The sequence below is a fragment of the Ooceraea biroi genome, chromosome 11 (genome assembly GCF_003672135.1).
Source record: "Ooceraea biroi isolate clonal line C1 chromosome 11, Obir_v5.4, whole genome shotgun sequence".
Classification (NCBI taxonomy): Eukaryota; Metazoa; Arthropoda; class Insecta; order Hymenoptera; family Formicidae; genus Ooceraea; species Ooceraea biroi.
This window is the reverse complement of record NC_039516.1, coordinates 10,616,141-10,639,285: the sequence shown is the minus strand read 5'-3', so window position 1 is coordinate 10,639,285 and position 23,145 is coordinate 10,616,141. Positions and strand designations below refer to the sequence as shown.

Sequence of the window (23,145 nt, the reverse complement as noted above, 5' to 3'; positions counted from 1 at the left end):
GTTAAATTGAACAGATAATCTTGCGATGTTCAAAAGAATCGATTCTTTATGCATCCTCGCAAGCGTTATATTATCTTTTATCTCGAAAGCATGCTGCTTGCAAGCGTCAATTAAACGCGGACGCGCATATATTATAAACCGTACCACGATATGCATCATGACGGTTCGATAAAGGAAGGCTCAACAGTTCTCCGATTCTGATAGCGCAAAACAAACTGTATACACAGCCAGGCATCTGCGATTCACGATGTTGTAATACACGTGAGCTGCGGGGTGAAACACCCCACATGGAAACTGTGCAAACTGTGAGTATCTCCCTCCGGATACTCGATCCTCCATTGTGACCACACGCATCGCGTATTGCGAGCGAGACAAAGAGGCGTCAGAGTATCACGACTACATTTTGCACATCCATCCGGCAGATTATAGGGATCGCTAGCTGGATCTCGCGCTCATATACGCAAGACGTATTGTCGCAGAAATTTTGACGGTCCGTCCCTTTTTAAGCACACTGTTCGACTATCAAACCGTTCGTTACCACTTCGCGTCCCCGTTTCGCCAATTGCATAACGCAACTCCGGATAACTCCGATCGCGAAACGATTCCGAGTAGTGTCTTGTAATTTTGATTGAAATCGAAAATCCGATTGCAAATCCGACGTTATAGGATGAAGAGTTACGCGACGAAGAATTACAGAAAAATTGATTAAAGTATGATGCACGATATGGTGTATCTCGCATCTCTTATGGATTTATATAGAATTTATTACGTTAATATTACGTTGATGCGAGCGAGGTAGCGATCACGTCTATTAATGTCAACGAAGTTGGATGCTTAACTGAAATCGGAATTAGATCCTTCGTCGTTCTCCTCGATAAAACCCCGAGACTTTACAGGCGGAAACAATTCGCTGTCATTTTACAATGTTGCATTTCCGGTGTTAAGTTTTCCTTTATGTCGTGATGTGATTTAACTTCTACTAAACGTCAATTTAATGTTACATTTAGATTTGAAGAAAAGTACCTAGATTTTCCGCTTATTCGTCGCCTCTGTAAAAGTTTCGTCTAACGTTTCAAAGGTTTCTTTAAAAGTTTCGTTTAACGTTTTAAAGGCTTCTTTTAGGCGAGAAGCGCAATAATTCATTAATGGAAGAAAGACGATTACCATGCAGGAGAGCATATCACGTCTGGAAATTTTCGTAAATCCGTTTCGCGTATGAGCTTGATAGATAAATTATTCCGTAGTTCGAAGCTTCCGCGTTAAAACCTGCCTTGTAAGGGCGAACATTGTGGAATGTAATTAGTCGCAGGCGTACGTTACGCTTCCCGGGGAATTCTAGCATAAAACGCACGAATTGATGAGTACAGCAAAGCCGGTGCTCGTATACACTTTATTTTATGTCGTGGTTGGTGCTCGGTTTTATGGAGAAGTACATAGCCCGCATGGACGTTATCGCGCCCAATAAAAGTTAGGACCTGCATGTTCACTAAGGACTTGCCTCTGTGTCCCGGCATTATTTCGTGGGCCATTGGCGAAGTGCTATGTACAATACGTATGTCCAACTGCAGCCAGAAACTGCGTGATTAGGATCTCCATTTAAAGCTCGTGACATTTCCAAGTGTCGCGTTTCTTACTCGTATTTATGTGAGAGAATACGTGTTCAATAAAATTTCTATGTCTTGTGTTGTTAAATGAGAAAAGATCGTCGATTAAAAACTGACAATTTTATTAAACATACACAGGCTATTAGACATGGAAACAGTGAAGATAATCGCTGATTTCTCAGAAATTTTCAGGGTTTAATGAAAATATTTCTGTAGAAATACATTTAAAATATAAAATGTAATTTGCTCATTATATGAAATATGGAAGCGGGAACTTCATGTTAAAAGAGTTAATATTGTAAAAGAATATTAATAATGAATAGTATTCGCAAAATTGAATAAAACAATGCCGACATAATAAAAATGATAGTTTGTTTTGTCAAAAGTACACGTTTATGACTGAAGCGACCATTTATAGTTTAAGCGACCGTTTTCAAAGCTTGCTTATCGATTTATGAGATTGACTGCTGCATAATTACGTCATGGTATTAATTTGTTTTCCTAAAAGGTTAATTACGTTGAACATTTTCTCGGGGTTTCATCGCCGTCCATCACGAACCATTTGATCGAATATATAATTTCGCTAATGTTCGTGCGTAATAAACCAGCCCCTCGATCGATTAGGGATAGATAATATCGCGAGATTGTAATTTACCGCAATCACAATATTTCATAGGAAATAACAAAATTATAGAAACGCGGCAAAACGCACGTGCAAATCCCGAACAAATTCCCTTCCGCCTGTAATTACTTTTTAATCGAATCGAGCAGCGTGCGTCGATGAGTTTTGTCGAAGTCCCTCACATATAATCGTCACTTTATCTGTCTGTCACATATGTCATACATCAATAAAAAAAATAGCATCGAGTGTCTAGTAAACGACGACGAGATTTAATGCTGGAAATAATATCGTTTGTGTCCAACAAAAAAACAAAACGTGAAACGAAGCAATTCTACGATAAATGAAAAACGAACGTAATATTCCGTAACGGTAAGCGCTCGTTTTTTTGATCAACATGCAGTGGAAGCTGCAAGTTTGACGTAATAAACGATCCTGCCTGAATAACGCATATCCGCGACGGTATTAACAAATGCACTTTCTCAGTAAATGGAGAAAATTCTTGACAGTCGTTGGAGTAAGTTGCATTGCGAATTCCTCCGGAAAACGTGGAATTTTTCAGCGAGCGGTGATATTCGCGCGGAAATAAGGAAACTACTAGCACGAAACTTTCCGATTTAAACCGCGATATATCGCGGTTAAAGAACTCCGCGTGTTGGAGCTGAAATCCTCTATCCGTGTAATATCAATTCTTTTCGATGGTAAGCCGATCAGTGTGAGTTAGCTTTCGCGTAATCCTACATCAGTATCAGCTCACGTTGAAATATCTCAACGCGAAAGCAATATATATATTGTCTCAAAATAACATAAAGTGAACGGTATTTCTATCGCGCATCACGCAAAATCGCTCTTTGATCTTGTTTAACGCCCACCGCAGACAGAAATTCGGAACTTGAATTGTTCGTTGTTTTTCTCAGCTAATAATTGCATTCTACGAGCGAATCAAACCACGAATTAAAACACGGATTAAATGTTTGGCATAAACGCTTGGAACATTTCAAGTACTTGCGCGTAATTACAGTTAATCAAAATCCGTGAGTTCTACAAATTCTGCAAAACTGTGGCATCGCTTAGACTCTACAACGCTGAACTGCACTCGTATCACAACATTTTCTCTCTTGTCAATATTGCGCTCGCGCTCGCGTTGTAAAAGTACGAGAGCCGAGATGAAAGTTTCGCATATTCTCGGGAATTGTTTCAACCCGCGTTATTTCGATATCGTCCGTCATTGGCAATTTATTGGCACGTGAAATCATCCTTGGAAACTCCGCGGGCGAAATTCCACGCTTGCGTGATTCCATGCAATACACACGCGTGCACACACGTACACACGTATATATTGCAGGAAACACGTTAAGCAATATCACGCCGCACTCGCAACACTCGCGATGAACGAAAGTGCAGCAATCGAAATTCAGAAACGGTCACCATCGTGCGCGAATGTCGTTCCCTCGCTGGTGCCGCCAATAGCAGTATTGAACAAAATCAAACTCACGTCCATCGATCCGGAACTTCCGCAGCGAATGGACCGTGCTCTTAAAATTTTATTCTACCGCGAGCTGCGTCACAGTAACAGAGCTGATATTCTCTGGTAAAGAATGTTGGCGAACGAAAAAAACTGTCGCATTATCTGAAAAGAATATTGCGAAAGTACGTGTTCGTACATTTGGATTCTCGTAATGCCGCAATGCCGGTGGAAACGCTATATCGAATCATAACGCTAAAAAACTCGATAAATTATGAAACCCTTCTTTTTATTTTATATTATTTTCCTACAATACGTCACAAAGCGAATTAATTAATTTTCCTGCGTATGAGAATACGATTAGCGCTCGATAAAAAAGAAGATTCTGACAATCAGAAAGCTGAAAGAGACCCGATACCCCATCGCATCAGTTGTGAAGCATCCAACGAGTAAAAAGTTTTCGCATCATTTTCGAGGTAAGCGATCCGCTTTCGACGGAAGCTTCTTTCGCGTCTCGTCGTTTCATTTCACTTCCAATCGGTCGGAAAACCCGGCCGATGTGTATACGAGCTATCTCCACGATCGTCTAAATAATCCGCGCCGCCGGAAGCCCGAGCTATCGCGTGATCGCCCTTAGCACGGGGTGTAATCCGCCCCAGCGGTAACCACCATGGTTCCGCTCGCAGCACGACCGCAGAGCGAGCCGCACCACCATCGTGCGATAACAGTGCCGTATCGCGCGTCAGGAAAGTCGAGAGAAGCGACACAAGTGGCGCCGGCAATCAGAATTCAGCGATCGTTCCCTTTGGCGACCGGCCCGACGACCCGGCCGGCTCTTAAAGTCACCCTTCCGCCTCGTCCCCTCGCACCCCTCGGGTCCGCTCTCTCTCTGTCGCCACATTGCGCGCAGATAAACACGAGAGATCGTGTGCACCCGCTTTGAAACTTTCCCGGGTAAGTTCGCTAGCCGGGGTCGGCGAACCAGGGGAGCGAGCGAGCCACATCCGCGCGCTGGTGGCGGCGGCGCGGCGATGGTGGTAGTTGTGCTGAGGGTGGTAGTGGTGCTGGTGGTCTCTCCGCGTCCAGAGATTGCGTCCGACAGAATCGATATCCTGGCGGAAGCGCTGCGAGACCGCTGGAGTGGTTCCAATTGAACAGCTTACCTCGAAAAGTGATCCGAATTATGGTGTATCTTAATTTCGGGAAACGTTACGTGACCGAAGCGAAAGCTTTCTCCCTGATCGGAAAGACAGTCTTTTTTGTAATAGCATTATGGCGTTAGCATTTAGTATACCGGAATCTGAGAAGAGATGTTTAATATCAATAAATAATTGGGGTGTTTCTATTTGTGTGGATAATATAAATAGATGTAACATAATTGCGTTTAAATTATAAAATTACATCTTAGGATACCTAGATACCATACTTGCTAAAGTAAGCCGATTGCGATTATCTTCGTCTTAATTAAATTGCGATCTCATTGTTCGACATAATTTGAACTCGTTGCAGCTACCTAATTTCAACATAACTTATAAAGGAACGCGGCAATCTGGACGTAATTCGGGAGGAATTGTATAGCAGATGAGTTAAAATTCCTTTGACAAACTTCAGAGACATGTTTGGGAAACTATTACAATAACAAAAGTTCCCGTCAACGCGGAATGAGAGACGCTTCCGCTTCGCAGTTGTTTCTAGTGAACAGTTTATCGCGAGAATGCGAATTTCTCAAAGGTATTTTTAAATCAGAGGAATTTAGAGCAATATGCGCTCAGCATAGCAACACAACATATAGAACGTGACAATTCAGAAAGGAAGCATTTTTAACATATCATATTTGTGAAAACTTTTGTCGTTGTTTTTGATTTCTCAATCAATTTCTCAAAGTTTGAAATACGATGCATCTTGCAGAATAATTCAAAACACATGTAATCATACGTTATCATAGTATCACGCTTTAAAGACACACTATTTATAAAAATAACTATAGATGATAGATAGACAAAATAGATACTTTGGTAAGAAAAATTTAACGATAATTAAACACTATAAGATCATGTGCAGAGCAAATTAGCAACTTTTTTGGAACAAATATTTAAAGTATTAGAGTATTCTGAGAAACGAATTACTTGGAAATATCACGAGTATAATTGATTATTTTTGCGTGTTATACTACAGTCTGCTTCGCACAAATCTGATTAATTAGTACTTTCTGAATTAGGTCAGATGTACCGTAAGTTTGTTACGGCAGCAACTGGTTTTCAGTTCGATCCTAACCAAATCTTGGCCGAGACTCAATTCATTCGTCGCGCAACTCTAAACCGACACCAAATCGAAGTCTGAAAGACCTAAAACCTAATATCGATCAAGTTCCAACTCGGTCTTAACTCGTTTCGAAATTCCATTGCAAATTAGCTCCGGCTGACGCTTAATCATCCAAATCGGTTTCGCTTTGCAATGCAGATGAAATCTTTCCTCGGATTTTACGTGGTCTTAAGCTACGATCTGAATCTGGCTACTTGCTGGCACAATGCGAGAAACTCATACTGAGTCCGCCATAATCCAAAATAATATCGCCGCAAGATAATCTCCGCCCCGGCAAATTAGATGTTATTGAAATTGCTGTTCGTTATCATGTAGCAACTCGTATAGAATCATGAAAAGCCTTTATCATTTGCATATAATATTCAAAAGTTACTATATCCTCTTTTAAATACGAATTATAACATTTGATGAATATAAAATTTTGTATTAAAAAACTTAAATGTCATCTTCCTTAATAAGTTCGTGACCTTAATTTCCATTGTAACTTTTCAGTTTTTAATACTGAATATCTGAATAACGTCAAGTTTTAATTTAAAACTCTGCGACAATTTACATTATAATTTTATGAAAAATAATGAAAGAATGATATCTCTAACAAAATAAAAAAAGACTTTTCGATGTGACTGTTTTATTCGAAAAGAGTTTCTTTTTAAAAAAAAATTCTTTTATTTAAAAAAGTGCCAAAATTTGATGTAAATAATTCAGGATTTTGTGTGACATATCTTTCAAATAACGACATGTTATTTGATCTACATCAAACATTTCCAATTTTACATGAACCACTACGCTATTTTTTCAACAGTTTGGATGTGCTGGGTGTGATCAATTATCTCTACCGGCGAGTGTAAATGTCCCCTTTGATACGAATGTACAATACTTGTTCCCGCATGTTGTATACGTGTCAATCAGGAGAACTATTCGCAGCCGATACGTGTTAAAATATTTCACATTCAGGAAATGTGCGCGCAAGCGAAGATTGTGCTTTTATATAGAATCGTGAATAATAAAAGGGCGGGTAAAACCGCGATCTATTTTACCGTAAAGTTGGTTTCGCAAACAGATTCTACACATACATACATATATATATTTATTATATATAGCTTCCCACACATATATGTATATTATTATGCACTAATGCGTTTAATTCCATAGAAATAATTTTATGAATATATTTTCCCATTGAAGCACTCTTAAAGCGCACCAGAACCGAGACAATGTTTCTACTGTTGACACAACGAGATATTTCACGCTGTAATTAGCTTATGCGCGTAATTGCGATGACAATATTCGATGAGAAGATACTAGTAGTATCGGCGATACGAAAGTCAGACCGCGCGATTGAGGTATATCCATGTGCAAAATACGTTCGCGCACGAAAGCACGAGTTTTCCATCGTAATGTCGCGCTCTTTAATGAGAATTTAAATCGCTCGACGAAATTTTCCCCGAGAAAGATGAATATAGCATTTTCACGGAAATTCCCGCATGTCACGTGCTATGTTACGCCGCAAGCGCGAGCAAATAGACATGAAAGGTAATAGAAGTTCTTTTGCGTCGTTTTACATGACCACGCAAACATAGCTGGAACGAATGTAACTGCATCACGGTGCTGGCATGCTAATGAAACTATTTTGTAATCTAGCTTCCATAAAGCTTTAAAACTGTTTTAAGAATTCGCAAAGTGAATAAAACGCGAAAGCAAGCGGAACGAAGTTTGACTGACAATCGTATCGGAGTTTAATATTTCCATAAAGTATATTTGCGCGCCATCAGCTAAATGCTCGTAGCATTCCACTTTCTGTCAGTAATTTTTCAATTTCGTTCAATCGGTCGTTATTAATTGGAAACAGACTGCATAAATATACTTCAATCGGAATATCTGTTCTCCTGAGAGAATCACCGTCGAAGTTGCCGTAGAATTTGCGAGAAGAACATCGATGAACTTTGTATAATCGAGCCAATTAAGGAAGTTTAGTTTATTTTTTATCTGCATTTTGAAGTGTCTAAAATCATATTATGTGTATTTCGTGCTACCGTAAATTATCGCACTCTTGAAGTAACATTTCCCAAGTTCTCCACATGAGTTTAAGGTATTTGTTAATTATATCACGCAACAATCGCAAACTCGTACTCTAGATGTGCAATTAACACACACCATGGTTACTTTATTGATGAATAAATATCACACGTCTACATAAATCTTGGCAAAACTGTCTTAATTACTAATTTTAGAACACTGTTTCTTTATAACATAAATGTTTGCTGTATTAAAAGAAAAATCAAGAAAAAATTTTTCGTTACTTTGTACATTAAGAATTGCATGACTATTTTCTCAGATGCATTAAATAAGCTTCACACTAATTCTTGACACTTGCTTCGCCAAGTATTTCGCATCTAATATTCTGTTTTTGAAGGCACGTAGGAAAAAAATGTTCTTCCGCTACAAATCGTGGATATTTCATGCTTCATATCTTCCTTGATGGTTCTGAGTTTTCTGTCCATGATGACTCCATATTTTATGGCACGACATACGGATACGGATACGGATATAGATACGGATACGGATACACGAGTGCTGGCTGAGATTGGATTTTGTTTTACATCTCTACGGTGATTTTTCGCGAGGTTAAGATATCCTCTGTAGTTTCCGGTACTGAGCTCCCTTCATTCATAAAAACCATGAATGGAAACTACAAAATAACGTTAGTACAGTACGCGCGCTGTAGTACGTCTATTACGAGCCGGTTCAATTGCACGCGTTCGATTGTGCCAAACGGAATCGTATAAATGGCAATCTCGCACGATGACCTGTGTTTCTCCATCAAAACTACAATTTTCCATAAATATCGTTGTGTAGCAACATATGGGATATATAATATGAAACATGGTGGAAAAATGAAACTTTTATGTTTCCGAGAAACAGGATAATATTGTATAAAATTGTAACAAACATTACGTAATACTAACTCACTGTCTATAACTTTTCAACATATTTTTTTAATAATTGTCTTTTTTGAAATATTGCTCGGAATTGTAGTTCTGAAATATTTTTCACGTTGTAATCGAATATAAAAGAATAATTAATGCAACCGAAATAAATCCGGCTGGATAACGTAACGTTTTTATTTTACATTCCTACGCTTTGTAGAACAAAATACGTTTTAATTATCACAAATAGGAATGGTGCGCAAGATATCTACGAAATACCGACAAAAATAATAGTCTTTAATATCAAAATCCGGCACTGTACAAACACCGCTCACCAAAATTCTGCCGTTTTAATCACCACGAAGATATCTTTTTTTTATTGTGGAATTAGATACATCAAGTATCTGTGAAGTACCATATTTAACGAGAGCATTTTTCGCTGATGAAGTTTCCGGATAATTAAACAGGACTGTAATTATCGCAGCGAGAGGGTCAGCTGGAGGGCGAGAGGGCTGCATCTGAGCTCGAACTCGCGTGACCCACCCCTGCATCCGGCAATGGATAATTCATCGCGCGCGCTTTCTCTCTCTCTCTCTCTCTCTCTCTCTCTCTCTCTCTTCGACGATCTCGCTGTTCACTAATTATTCATAGCGGACGAGCGAGCGTTTTTACGCTCGCACGTTTCAGAATAAAAAGCATGCACTCGGAGACAATTTCGGAGTGGTACACATAAAAAAAAGAGCAAGGCGCCACAACGTCGAAGCTGGATACCGCAACAGACGTGGCGGGCTTCCCCTCGGACGTTTCATATCTATCTCGGTCAGCTTTTATTTTCCATTCAATCTGACCGGCCATTGCCGGCGCATTTTGCCGTATTTGCGACTAGGAAGAAAGTAAATAAATAACTTGAGCATCCGCGCGCTCAATGCTTGCTCGTGCAAATTTAAAAAACCGCGGCCGTCGATTGTCTTTTCGGTAAATCGACTATGCGACGACCGCGGCGCGACTCGGTCCGTTGAAAATTATGAACGTATCATTTGTTTCGTCTCTCAACATTCTCCACGTCCGTAACAATCCGCCGCATTCTGCCCATTGTGTCCGCGAGCGCACACCGCTCTGGTGCACCACGAGTAATTGCAAATGCATTGTTTCGAATGGAGGCTCAGCAATGGAATTTTCCATGGGAACCGTGATAAAAATGCAGGCGTAAAAATTTACATGGATAATTTACTTGTTCTACCTGAAAAAGATGGAAATAGAGAAAAGTTAAAAAATAGGCGATGTCTTGAAAGTTTTGTGAGAATCCCACTGCATTGCAAGCGAATTCAAATTGCACGAGCGAGTGGCTTAAAGTGTTAACTTAAAACGTTTGCTTAACGTGCTTTTCCATTTCTGATGCCGTCTTTAGAAGATTGAAACGAGCAACTCCTTCGTCCCCCGTTGGTCAAACACTAGATCAAACATTTAAAATTTATTTCGCAGTTTTCCCCAGCTTGTGTTTGATTTTATTCTAACACAATGACGCACGTAATTTTTCGCTTAAGATAATTTTATCTCTGCGATACAATAAATGTTGCAACGACAAATATTACGAGTCACCGTTCCTATTGCTACCATGATGACGAGTTTCTCGGCGAGTTGTGTATATGTGAAGCGCCTAAAGTAAACTTAGACGAAAAGTGGAATTCATCTTATCTTACAAGGTACAAGTTACAAAGCTTTAACGTCCACCAGTATCTTTAACGTTCAGAATAGTTGAGAAAAATAGAATAAAAGTGAATGAAGGAAGAAGAAAGAGGAATAAAATGTGCATCTCCCCTTTTTCGTCTTTTAACCTTTAAAAAGTGCTCGGCAACGAGCGCAACTTAAGAATTCGGAAAATTGAATTTCCTGCATATTGAATCATATTTCTCTGCTCTGTACCGCGTTCGCCGAGACCTGCAATTCCCACGTGAAAAGTTCCTTTTTGCGGAAATGACGAAGTCCTGAGTTACGGTCTGCACTATGTTTACGTATGCATTTGCGTCTACGAAATAAATATAATATATTACAAGTGAACCCACTGTTAAGAATTTTTAACGAATTGTTTGCTGCACTTCGCAGGTGTAACTCACGACGAGTACAACAAGTGAGAAATAGAATCGCGCGAACTGCATTGAAATCATGTATTAGCCGGGTAACTAATTATTGATACGGTATTGGATAATAATTATTAATTATAGCAACGAGGCGTGCACTGTTGGTCTAGATAATTCAAATGCAGCACGCGCAACCATTATTTCAACAGCCAAAGCTCGGAAATAAATTAACGATGTTCGATCGCTCGTCGTTGTGATCTTCTAAGCTCGTTTCGCCGATGCTGTACGCGTGAAAAAATCTTACTCGGAAAACGGAACACCGACGCCGATTGCGAGTCATCGCACGCCGTATTCCTGCTCGCGATCTCACGCGCGAAATGAGATTTGCCGTGGGTTTAATGGACCGACGAACTACAATTGGATCTTGCCCATGAAGCGCGGGGGTGGAGGCCCTATCTTGAAGCGTCACCGATTCCAACTTGCGAGTTTTGCGCGTCTCTCGCGCATGCACAATGTCCGTTCGCGAGAGCCCGAGAGATCGCAGACGGGCGACACGTCGCCGAACTCGCGAAAGCACTCTCCCAGAAAATTATAGCCTGTGTCGCGTTATCTGCAGGCAGCGCGTGCCAATATCCCGTCAAAGTAACAATTTGCGTATCGACATTTCGCTCGTCCTAAGTAAGATTCTGGTCGCGTAGCGTGACGCGCCCGCCGCTTGTCGCTGTCTGTCCTTCATATGCATCAGGCATTTTCAATTCGAATGCTTTCTGCCGCCTGACAGTCGAGATGCGAATTATTTCGCGGAGTGAAGCGAATTTTTCGCGAGCGAGCGCGTGGAAAATATTTATTGGGGAATTTTGCTCGCGGAATTCTGGAATCATCCCTGCCTGCCCGAACATGATAGATTGTTCTTGTGCTTATTGGAGGGTATTTCTCACGGCTTTGAAAATTAAATAGCGATTGAAAAATTAAGTTGATGCTTTTTTATGGATTAAATCTAAATCCGTTAAAAGAAATTTTCTTAACAGAAATGCAAGAATCATATATTTATTATCTTTGAAATTATTCTTTGATATACTAGATCTGAAACGAATCTTGATGAATGACAGAAGTATATATCATTTGTGCTATCAATAAGTTTGGAATCAACATTTTTCTAGCAAACAAATATCTTTAATTAATTCGTCACAGGAACCAGGCGAAAGGAAAAAACCGCGAACCACTTGACTCTTGATCGTAATCGTGCACCAAATAGAGTACGCACTGAGAATATTACGAAAGCTCAAAGAGTACTCCGGGCATTATTGATTGCACTCATACGCCGAGTGCATTCCGCGTTGCACGTCGAAGAGCAAGAAACCCCTCTCTCTCTCTCGCATCAACCCCGAAAAGAGATGAACGTCCCGCATTCATTCAACCGAGCTGGAGCGCGGCTGGTGGCTGGTACCGCAGCCAAAACTGCGAATGCAATTTAACCCGCCCGTTTGAAGCGTATCCGAAGAAAAACATAGAAACGGCCGGGCTAGCAACTGTGGCGGCCGAACTTGCGACGTAACTCGGTGTGCATGTATGTATGTGCATGTACCGGACGGGCCTCGAATCCCTCAGCCACCAAGAACCAAGAACACCGTCCGAGAAAACTGCGGACTGTGGGCGCAACGAGCGTGAAACGCTATCAGTTTTTCTGCCTCGCGTGCGAGCGCACACGTCGGCTGCCGAGCCAAAGACCACCATTTAAAACCCGGGAAAAATACCCGGCTACGTGGCCGTGCCACGACCCGAACATAATTATCGCGAGAACGAGTAAGAATCGCGAGACATCTCGACCAACCTGCTCGCGGCGCGTGTTTATCTTTTCGGAGAACAATCTTGCCTCTCTTGCGGCGGTCTTTGACGTTTGTCAGGACTGACCGAGAAGGCAGACCACGGACCCCTTTGATCGAGATTACAGAGACCTCTCTGGTTTCGCTGCAGCTGTTGCACGTGATCGGAAACGCTGGGAGAATTTTTAACAATGTTGTATTCGATTTTATGTCACGGTGTAGATATTAATATTTCGGAATTAATGAGAGTAAATCATTTTTGACTAATATCTACGGTAGATCTGAAACTTCTGTTGAACCGTTCTTTTCTTATGGCTCCATCGGCAAAAAATCCCAATTTCATGTTTAAACATTTTAAAAATTTAAATTTAAATTTAAAAAATTCTTGCCGACGGCATTGCAACCGGCTGTAGATTCATTAACGAATTCGTTCGAGCACGTGAAATGTAAATCTTTTAATAACAGAAATTATTATTTTACCGAAATCTGTACGAACGTGGCATACGATATCTATGGCTGCGGTACGCGCAGAGTTAATTAAACGTAATTTTTATGGCACAAGACTTGCAAAATCTCGAGCGCTCGCTCGCAATGTTCTCGATGTTTCCGCGTGAAGTTCACATGCACGTATTCGACTTTTATGCTCCATCTTGACTGTTAATTATCGTTGATGTTGCCAAGCGATTAATTACAGATGCTATGCTTGTATCGTACAAGTGGTCGCTTGTCCGCGACAGAGAGAGTGCTCGACAAGTTTTACAACAGTTCGGCCGTATTGTTAACAGTGCGCCGTATTGTTAACGAGCGTATACCGACGGCATCATATGCACATTCACGCCCCGAAAACCGCCGCAGGGACCTCTATGCAGTTTAGCATAATTGTAATTTAACACTCGCCATACACGAAGCGTCGCGTGAAAACGTATACAAAGAAGTAACCCCGATCGCGCGTTCGTCGCGACGTTACGAAGCTGTTCCGACGCCGTTAAATTCAAATTTAACGTCACCGCAATGATCATTTTCACGGTTTGAAATAAACGTGACACGCAATATATAGCGCATTCAACTTGTTATTCGCGCTGAGTGATTGCATAATCCGGAACAGACAAACTGCAGCCGGAGAAAGAAAAAAAAAAGACGAAGCCTTTCGGCAAGAGACGTAAAAGTTAGACAAAATCGATAAAGAAGAAATTCAATTAAATCAAATTAAATCCAAAATTACGATGTCATTGGAATTTTTTTTCACGTGAGAACGAAATTTATATCGAGAATTCTAAGGAAGGATTAGAATCGGGAATGCTGTTGTCTGAAAAGATCAGCGATCTTAATCCTCATATGAATTTTAGCATTACTGAAATCTAATATTACGATATGCGTTTCTTTGTCTTGTAATTTTTTTTTACGTTAATGTTTCACGCGAAGCTTTTCGCTTTGTGCACGCGCGCGCGAGTATAATCCGGTAGCTTAAAGCCTGACTACTCGTGCTTGGAAATCACGGCTGTCCATTCCGTTTTCCCTTTAATATCCGACGACGTAATGCAGTTTAGCATAATTGCGATTTAATGTTCCCCATTACGTTCTTTCGTTTACGCTATAGCGATGCACGGGTGCCGTGCTCAAGTCGACATTACCATTTTTACATTTCTCCGTGCTAATCCACGAGTCGAATATGCAACGTCAATAAACATTGGCCTCGACTTCAAAATAGAATAGACAAGAGCGGGATGGAAAAAATAATGCAGTCAACTTTGAAAATTCTCCGTATCAGTTTTCTCATGACGCAAATTCGTAACACACAGGATGTGTTTGTTACGCGGAAAATGGCCAGTAAAAACTGCAGCAAGATATGGGAACTTCTTTTGTTACACAATACGGCGCTCGCGTTACGTTATCTCTGAGAACGCATGAGGATTTTCGAGTTTCCGCAGTGCACGCGGTTCACTTTATATTTCTCACAGCAGAAAATACGTTGCACAGAAAATCGTGCGGTAGTATTGCAAGAGTAAGGCTTATATACAATGTTTACGGTATCAAACGTAAGCAACAACCGCGATGTCGACACTTCTCTCTCAAAATGGATACTCGAAATGGAACTCGGGTTGGTCGGACAGACACAACTCTCCGACGATATGACCGGATTTCCGGAGTCACAAAAGAGTTTCGTTCGGGCGCGTTCTGCTGGGTGATTTCATACAGTTAAGTGGATAAAAATAATGTGAAATGAAAAACGCGAAAAATGAAATTTTTTCTTACGCTGATTCTTGCGAAAATATTTGTATGTTACTTGTCTGCATTACCAATAAGTAAACCACACAGATTATTATTAAACTTATTACTGAATCAAGAAATAAGAACACATTTTTAAAATCAAGATGAATTCTAAATGTTAAAATTATTTTTTAAAATGCCACATTTATTTTAACAATAAATAACAATAATGTCCTAAAACGAAACGTAATATGTCCATGTCATTATAAACGCGATTGCTGCACGCATCGTCAAGCTTCTAGATTCGACATTAATTATCTTTTAATAATCTCAGACTAAATTGTAACAGTGCGTAATAGGTTTCATTCAAGAAGCACAGTCTGCTATTATTATTATTCCTAGCTACGCGAATTCGTTTGACGCAGTCACACAGGATTGCAAAAGGGATCGATGCTGCAGCCGGAACGGTGCGCCGCAATGAGAGAATCAGTCATGAATTTATTAGAAACAGAATTCCGCAAGCGACGTGAGAGATCTCGACTTTATATACGATTTCGCGGACGAAAGCTTCATGAAGTGCACGATTTTTCCGCCGAATGTTCGTAAAAATCATGAGAGAGAATGCGGAGCAAATCGAACTATTTGGTCGAGTTTTCGGAAGCGTACGAATATCGAACCAGGTTTTCAAACATGTAATCCACATAATCCTCGTAAAAATGAGTCATACATCCGTGCTGGAAATACAGTTGTAATTCCGTCAGCTCTTCGTGTTTATGCGGATCAGCATAATTTTATAAGTTCAATGTTATAACTGATTTTATATCTTTTTCATCAATATCGAAGATCAGGAATAAAGCATTTATTTTGAGAGCAATGCATTTCCAACTTTAAAAATATTGAAATATTAAAATCCATGAAATATGTTAAATATGCTCTTACATCAAGATTAGTAATATATTTCAAGTATTTCAAAGATATATTTATACGATTTCCTGAATGAAACGGCTTACATAACATACAGGCGCGTAAAATTTTACAGGCACCAGCGAACGGTTTATCTCGAATACCACAATTAATTTATGTGCATTTTCCTGTTCAACAGTTACATATTATTTACGATAAGCAAATGATAAATTTATAATCAACATTAAAACACGAATACATTTGCCATGAATAGTTCAAGGCGAGTTAACTGTTGTCGTTATTTAATCGACGAAATTATTCAGCGGGACAGCACAATTGCACGCGGAGCATGCGTTCATTAATTCACGTTTCGTTAAAAGTTGCCCCCTTGCACGACCGTTAATATTTCTATATCGTACATTAATAATGTCTCGGACTCGACGTGTACCATATATTGAAACAATTTTCGCGTAGCTTTTATCAAGAACACTGCCTCAGGCCTGAGAAGGATATTCATGATGGTGGATGTTCTAAAGCCAGCTTTTGATAAGCTAAGCTTTCAAAAGCTGAAAGCCGTAGCAGTAGAGAACTCCGGCGGTTTGCTCGTCTTCCAATAATTTGGGAATTCGAGCCGGAGTCTGTAAAACAAGGAATTACGTTTCGCCTTTGCGCGCTTGTAAAAATTACCATGGACTTTTGGAACCTTCGCTCGCTCGCTCGCAACGTTTGATCACATGCGCGCGGTTCATTTTAGATCGGTCGTGCACGTCTTCCTTTATGTGATTATCTTGGCGACTATCAGCGGGAGGGAGACAAATATCGTGTGCGGGCGAAACCAATCTCACTTAACGATGCCATACGTACGCAGCGTACTCTCCTTATAATGCAACGTTAATGCGATCCGACATGGCACGCCCGCGCCGAATGTAACGACATTAAGGACTAATTATCTGCCCGACGTTCTTGAATCTAGCTTTTAATTAGCGAAAATGCGTATTGTGTTCGGAGAAGCTCCGCGCTCTCGACTGGAGCCACGTTAATTAGCCGCACACGTATTTAATACGAGCCAGTATGCGAAAACGGGACACGAGTGCTGCGAGCGCGTTAATACCGATCGATCGGTGAAGAGATAAAGGAGATTCAGGACTTAAATCTTCATGAGGAGGCACAGTGCGCCAATCTAATGCAAAATGCATCCGCGAGAGGAAAATCTGTCAGATAACGAAACCCACGATTTATTCGTGAATTTCTAACGCGGTGTAATACACGAACTATTGGTTTTAGTTTATCAATATATTAATATTAAAAATATTAAATATAAAATTAAAATTCCTCTTTCTCGTTTGATCTTCTGGATGTGCGACAAACAGATCGTCGAATATTGCTTAATTAGATTGAATAGGCAGCGTCACGTTTTATCCTTGGATTTCGTATGCAAAAGCGTTAAAGGAAGTTGTTCAGCTAACGAAGAAGTGCCGAGGGAAGCGAGAATTAACGTTACGGGCTTACAACGAGCCGTAAACAGCAGTCGGGATTAATGCTCGGCGCAATTAAACTAGCAATTCGACTATCGTGCATTCACCGTTGATCTCGCTCCCGTGATAATTATATAGATTGATCCAAAGTGATTCGCGATTCGTTTCAAGAGGGTCTGAATTAATCTTTCATCTCGCTAATTGGTCCGAATTCAGCATTCGCGTAAAAATTTGACAAAACACATCGTTAATCACGTTACGTGATTGTGATTAACATCACTAGATTATAGCTTCATTTATTAATTACGAGTCATGCATCAGTCACAATACACCGACATGTAGATAGACATTGTGGAATAATACATCGCGTGGAATATCGTGAGTTATCGATCATAATTCTTTTATGTGGAAACGTGTGAGAAGTTGATTCAACGCCATAGCTTGTCCAATCGATTCCGCCTCCTCAAAGTTGCAACTAAGTGTACAGGCATGCAATCAACTAATGCAAGATGCGAGTTCCCTCAGGAACGGACGCGACGATCGTAATCACGTTAATGCGCAAAAGTTCGCACCATTAAAGTCCGATAATGCAAATCATACTGCTTGGAAAAAATTCTGAAGTTTGGCGCCGCCAAACGTAGTCGCCTTTACAAATTTCCCCGAGGATTCTCGGACAATATTACATTCGTGGGTGATTTATTATAGTTGTCATTGTGACCAGTAACATTACTTTGCAAAACGCGAAAATAAAGAGAGGAAAAACAGTCTGCACTTGTTTGCATTTATTTTTAGTGCAACATGAGTGAATCGCGAATGATTTTAATCGCGTTATTTCATTATTCTGATAGAAATATGTGTTAATCTAATAATGGGTTTTAATCTAATAATGAGTTTTCTTTAATATTACACAAGTTTCGGAAACAACAAATAGAATGCACGCAGCACACGCGCGTTGTGTTCTCGTCTAATGTAATATACGCAAGAGATAAATTATGTCTTCTATGGAGACTAAACTTCACTATGTGCCAAGTTCATTTACGAGAACACCACTTTAAGGAAGATATATATGCAACTTTATAATGCTGAGAAAAGCAGATTTCAAATTTACAATCTTGCATGTAAGTTTTGAAGGACTTTACGAGATGCACGAATAAATAATCGCAAATTTTCTGTAAAAGAATGAAGAGTGTGTGTATTACTCGTTTTAAAGCAACACCGCGCGCGCGCGTAACAGATGTACAAAATTACGTGACTGATATTTGTTTTATATCTCCCAAACGTTCCGTTCTCGAATGAATTCATTGTTTCACAAAATTCCGAATGTCATTCTGTTTTTTTTATCATCAAGTCATGCCAGCGTGTGATAAGCGGGCGTTCCATCCGAATTTCATATGGCGACTTTGTATGGGCTGCACGCACCACCGCGCCGCTCATGCATGAATATAAATATTGCTCTTATGACCCATTATTTACTTGAATTTATAAAACGCCTGCGCGGAATAAAATGCATCTTTGTTACTTCTTAAAATACGCTTTAGAGATTTTCGCTGCACGTACATTACACGTCTTTTATGATGAAGCGGATTACACGATTCAAAACCTGCCACCACGCGTTACCTTCAATCTTTCCTTGATGACTTAAGCTTACCTTCGCGACAGATAATTTTCTGCCGTGCTTTAAAAGCTGCACATACCTGTACAATGGGGCGCGTAAAAATGGCGCGACGGTCGCGAATCGCGAAAGGCGCCGTGGAACGCGCGTCGCGTTCGCGCTTAAATCAAGCTCTTTAAACACCATTCGTTACATAAATTACACAGGCATGTTTATAAGTTGTAATTTTATGCCGGGCGATTCTTTTCCCGGTTGCAACACCATTTTGTACGGTAATTTCGTACGACTGGCACGCCCACGCGGCCATCCAGGCTACCTGAATATAGATATACCGCGCTCGCGCAATCTATTATTTACCGAAATTTATAGTACGGCAGTAATACGGTCTGTTACAGGGCGAGAGAGAGAGAGAGCGCGCACGCTCTCTCTTTCTCTTTTCCTTAGGCATCTTTTAAATAAAATTTTCCGCAACACTTACCTGAGTTAGGTTGGCCGTTGCTGTTGGGTCGCGCAGACGGTGCTCCGTCTCTAGCCTCCACCTCGAGGGCGTAGGCACCCTGCTTCTCGCGATCGAACATTACTTTCGTGAAGATCTCCCCGGTCTCCCTGTTGATCTCGAAGTAATCCTTGCCCTCATTCCTGTTGCTGTCCACCACGTAATACGTGACCTAGATAAACAACGCGGGCTTTATTGCCTTCACTCGCGAGTGTCTTGCATGCACAAGTAACCAGCTGCGGATGTCATAAGTCCGCGAGACATCGCGCATTAGCGAGAAAACGAGATGTGCTTGTTCGCTGTGGCTCTAATGGGATAATCTCGACGTGCCTAAGTACACGGCCGCGAATTATCAGCACTCGCCGACCAGCTTGTATTTTTGAGAAATCAGGAAATTAAAAAGTGTAAAATATGAAAAGCATTTTGTAATTTATGACGGCGTTGTAGGGTGTTTACGATAGGGTGTTTATTCTGCTGATGCGTTATTTGACAACGTTTCTCGTAATGTTCGTGAAAGGCCGTTTTGACTTTAATTATCTTATTGCAAACCACATTTTAATCTTGTTAAAGGCGCATCCGTCACGCGTGTATGGCGCTCTGAATTATGTGGGACGAGCTTCAGTCCTCGTTCGCTATATCGCGAGTGTACGACCTCTTCCGCAATCCAACGTGCTTTACTTTTATTCGCGAAAAATTCTCCGTTCTATATTAAAGTGCACATACGTATAAAGCACGCGAAACGCATATAAAAATGCATATACGGCGTACGATACGTACGTCGAGAGTGCAAAACTTTCGGAATGGTATCGCGACGCTAGAATGAATTTCTCAAGGCGTGATTTTGTTCCGAACCGAGTTTGCCGAACATGCGGCACTTTGTGTCTGCCACTTGGGTCTCCTCGCTTTGACGAGGTAGTAAACAATGTTGCTGCAACTCGTAATGACGGGTTGATTTTCTTTTGGGTCATTCCGTACTGCTTTGCACCTCTCTAATTAAGGAAGGCGACGTTAAACAGTGACAAAGCTTGATTAACGAACGTTCATGTTAACGTCGACATTAACAAATGTTCTCGTTACGTAGTCCGTTCAGCGAAAACGGAAACACACTGCGTACTTCTCGTGGGATCCACTTTCATTATTTTTTTTGTATCTTGCATTACACTGATGCAGACATGTATACGCCATTATATAATATACAAATCCTCGATTCGATTATCAAATTATCGCATTTTATCTGTTAGAACACCTTCGTGGAACTTTCCGTTACCGCGGAATCTAAAAGTTATACATTTATGGCTAAATTTTGTTCTCCTTGTCGTCATCTGATTTTTGCAAAACTTTCCCTCTTTGCTCGGCGATCGCCGATATCAGCGTGCGTGCCGGGACAAGCGGATGAATACGAGCGACGAGAAGAAGACACTATCGAGTTTGCAGGAACACGATTACAACGGTCGACATGCCGGTGTTCGTTCCTAGCGAGTTTCGCTTATCGTGTCCCTTTTGTCTTTGCGCGCAATGTTTCCGTTCCGTAACTCATCCAGCATCCGTCTAGCTCATGCAAATGGTACGTGCATATTTGGCGGATCTTTCGCGCGCACGCGAAGGATTGCGTAACCGGCAGAGATTTACAGCGACGCGCATTCCGCGCTACCTAATCGGCGAATTCTCCAGCGGAAATTCTGCGATACTTTACGGTCGCTTCGCTCCCGTTTGCGCGCTGCAGGGGAAAGACTGGGTGTTTTTTCTTTGCTTCTCAGCAGCTGCATCGTGCACCATTTTCGCAGGACTGTTCACTACAGAAGGATCTCATTTTCGTTTAACGAAGGAAAGACGAATTTGCCTTGTAGCAGTAAAGTGCATACCGACTTTTTCTGCCCAACAGCTGTTCATTTTTCTTGAAAGACAGGTAAAGCCGTTGCTTTAAATGTCTCGTGAAATAAGCACGGATTAAATGACGTGTACGAGGAAATTGTACGAACGACGAACTTACGAAAGGCAAAATTCGCGAGTGTCGCTATCGAATATTTAATTTTACAAATCCTAAAACACGAAAGTAATAATATATATATTCACCGTTTTAAATCGAGAGAAGGAATTGACGCGATTTAAATCTATGTCCAATCTCCGGCTTGTTTCCCCAAAATTGGTGAGTTACGCCTTAATATTCAGCGCATATCAATATAATACCATGATCGCGATCGCGTGAAAACGTGCCACAAAGCTTTATGCGTTTCGTAACGTAGCAACCCGGTGCTAGCGCAAAATACGAATGATAATCGCGCGATTAAACATCGGCGCCGGTATGTACGTATCCATAGCCGCGGTGCTTGCATATCCGTTAATGCGACCACACGCGATAAATTCAACGCCACCCAAACGTGATCGTCTGGCGTGCGTTACGGAGTTTATAACACTTCCACCAGCAACGGCAGCAACGGTGTGCGGTTCTACAGGGTGTGCACATGAAATTAAAGTTTCCCCGATGCGACGTTCTAAGGTATAGCGATACCGTACATCTTGAAGCATCCCATGTATCCACCCTTATTTCCCAATTCCCGGCCGTCCTGCTCCGCCTCGTCCCAATCAGGACTTTGACGACCGAGCTCCCTTAAGTCCTGCTCAAGCGCCCTGCCGCAGCGCGATACGAGTATGTTCTCCGGTTCTTTTGTGCGGCTTCGGAACGCAATCCCCCTGCAATTGATCCACTCGAAATCGGATCTCCTCCGCAGCGAAGAAAGGAAACGGAAGAACCGCTATGTCGAATGCGATGCCTATCCCCGGCGATCTTTCATTAATCGAGCTAATTTCCTCGACGTTTCTTTGTCGGCTGATCCTTTTTTATATATATAATAATGCGCGGCATAACAAGAACGCACGTACACGCCTTTGTGCTTATGCCAGATAAATTGATTGCATCCCGGTACTGGTATTTCGGGTTAGAAGATCAAATAGATAGTGCTGAAGCAAGTGAAATTAATTTTATCGGAAAAATATGAGAGAGACTTTGTTGTGCGTGTAAATTTATTCCCGTATAGTATAAATTTGCAAAAATCGCGATTTATTACATTATTATATACATAATATTAGAATAATATTATAATATAAATATAATAATTTAACTTAAATAACTTGAAAGATTTGTATGAAGATTTGTGTGAAGAACTCAAAGGGGAGAATTATCTAGCTTTCATCAAGATTATTCTCATGATTAATACGTATATTGCGGAAGAAAGCGTACGGAATCTGAGACATGGAATCTAAGACATCGTAGTCATGGCGCATGCATTGTCGCATAAGTGATTGCTGCAATTAATTGATTGCTATCACCTTACGTCCCGGGTACGTTTACGTCAGTACGTTTAGAGTAACTCCCAACATCGATTTACCTGATTATTGGGGAATGTTCCATCCTTGTCGATGGCGTTCACTTGGGTGACTTTGCTGCCCACCGGTTCGCCTTCGAGTACGGTCTCCTGTTCTCGTTCGGTGAACAGCGGTATCTCGTCGTTAACATCCTCCAGCATGATGTACACAGTCGCCTCGGAAGCCAGCTGCTGGGCTCCGTTATTCTAAGGAGATAAAGTCGATCGCGTTTATGAAGGCATAAGCACCA

The 23,145-nt window shown here is 41.0% G+C and overlaps 1 protein-coding gene across 1 annotated transcript in view; it reads right to left on the bottom strand.

Annotated features, from left to right (window-relative positions):
- Positions 1–23,145, bottom strand: part of LOC105285306 (neural-cadherin) — a 148,187-nt gene that overhangs the window by 102,963 nt on the left and 22,079 nt on the right. Inside the window, exons 3-4 of the mRNA XM_020033591.2 lie at positions 22,919–23,101; positions 19,515–19,704 (exon numbers count right to left, since the gene is read on the bottom strand). Of these exons, the coding sequence (XP_019889150.1) occupies positions 19,515–19,704; positions 22,919–23,101 (373 nt within the window). The remainder of the gene's footprint in view (positions 1–19,514; positions 19,705–22,918; positions 23,102–23,145) is intronic.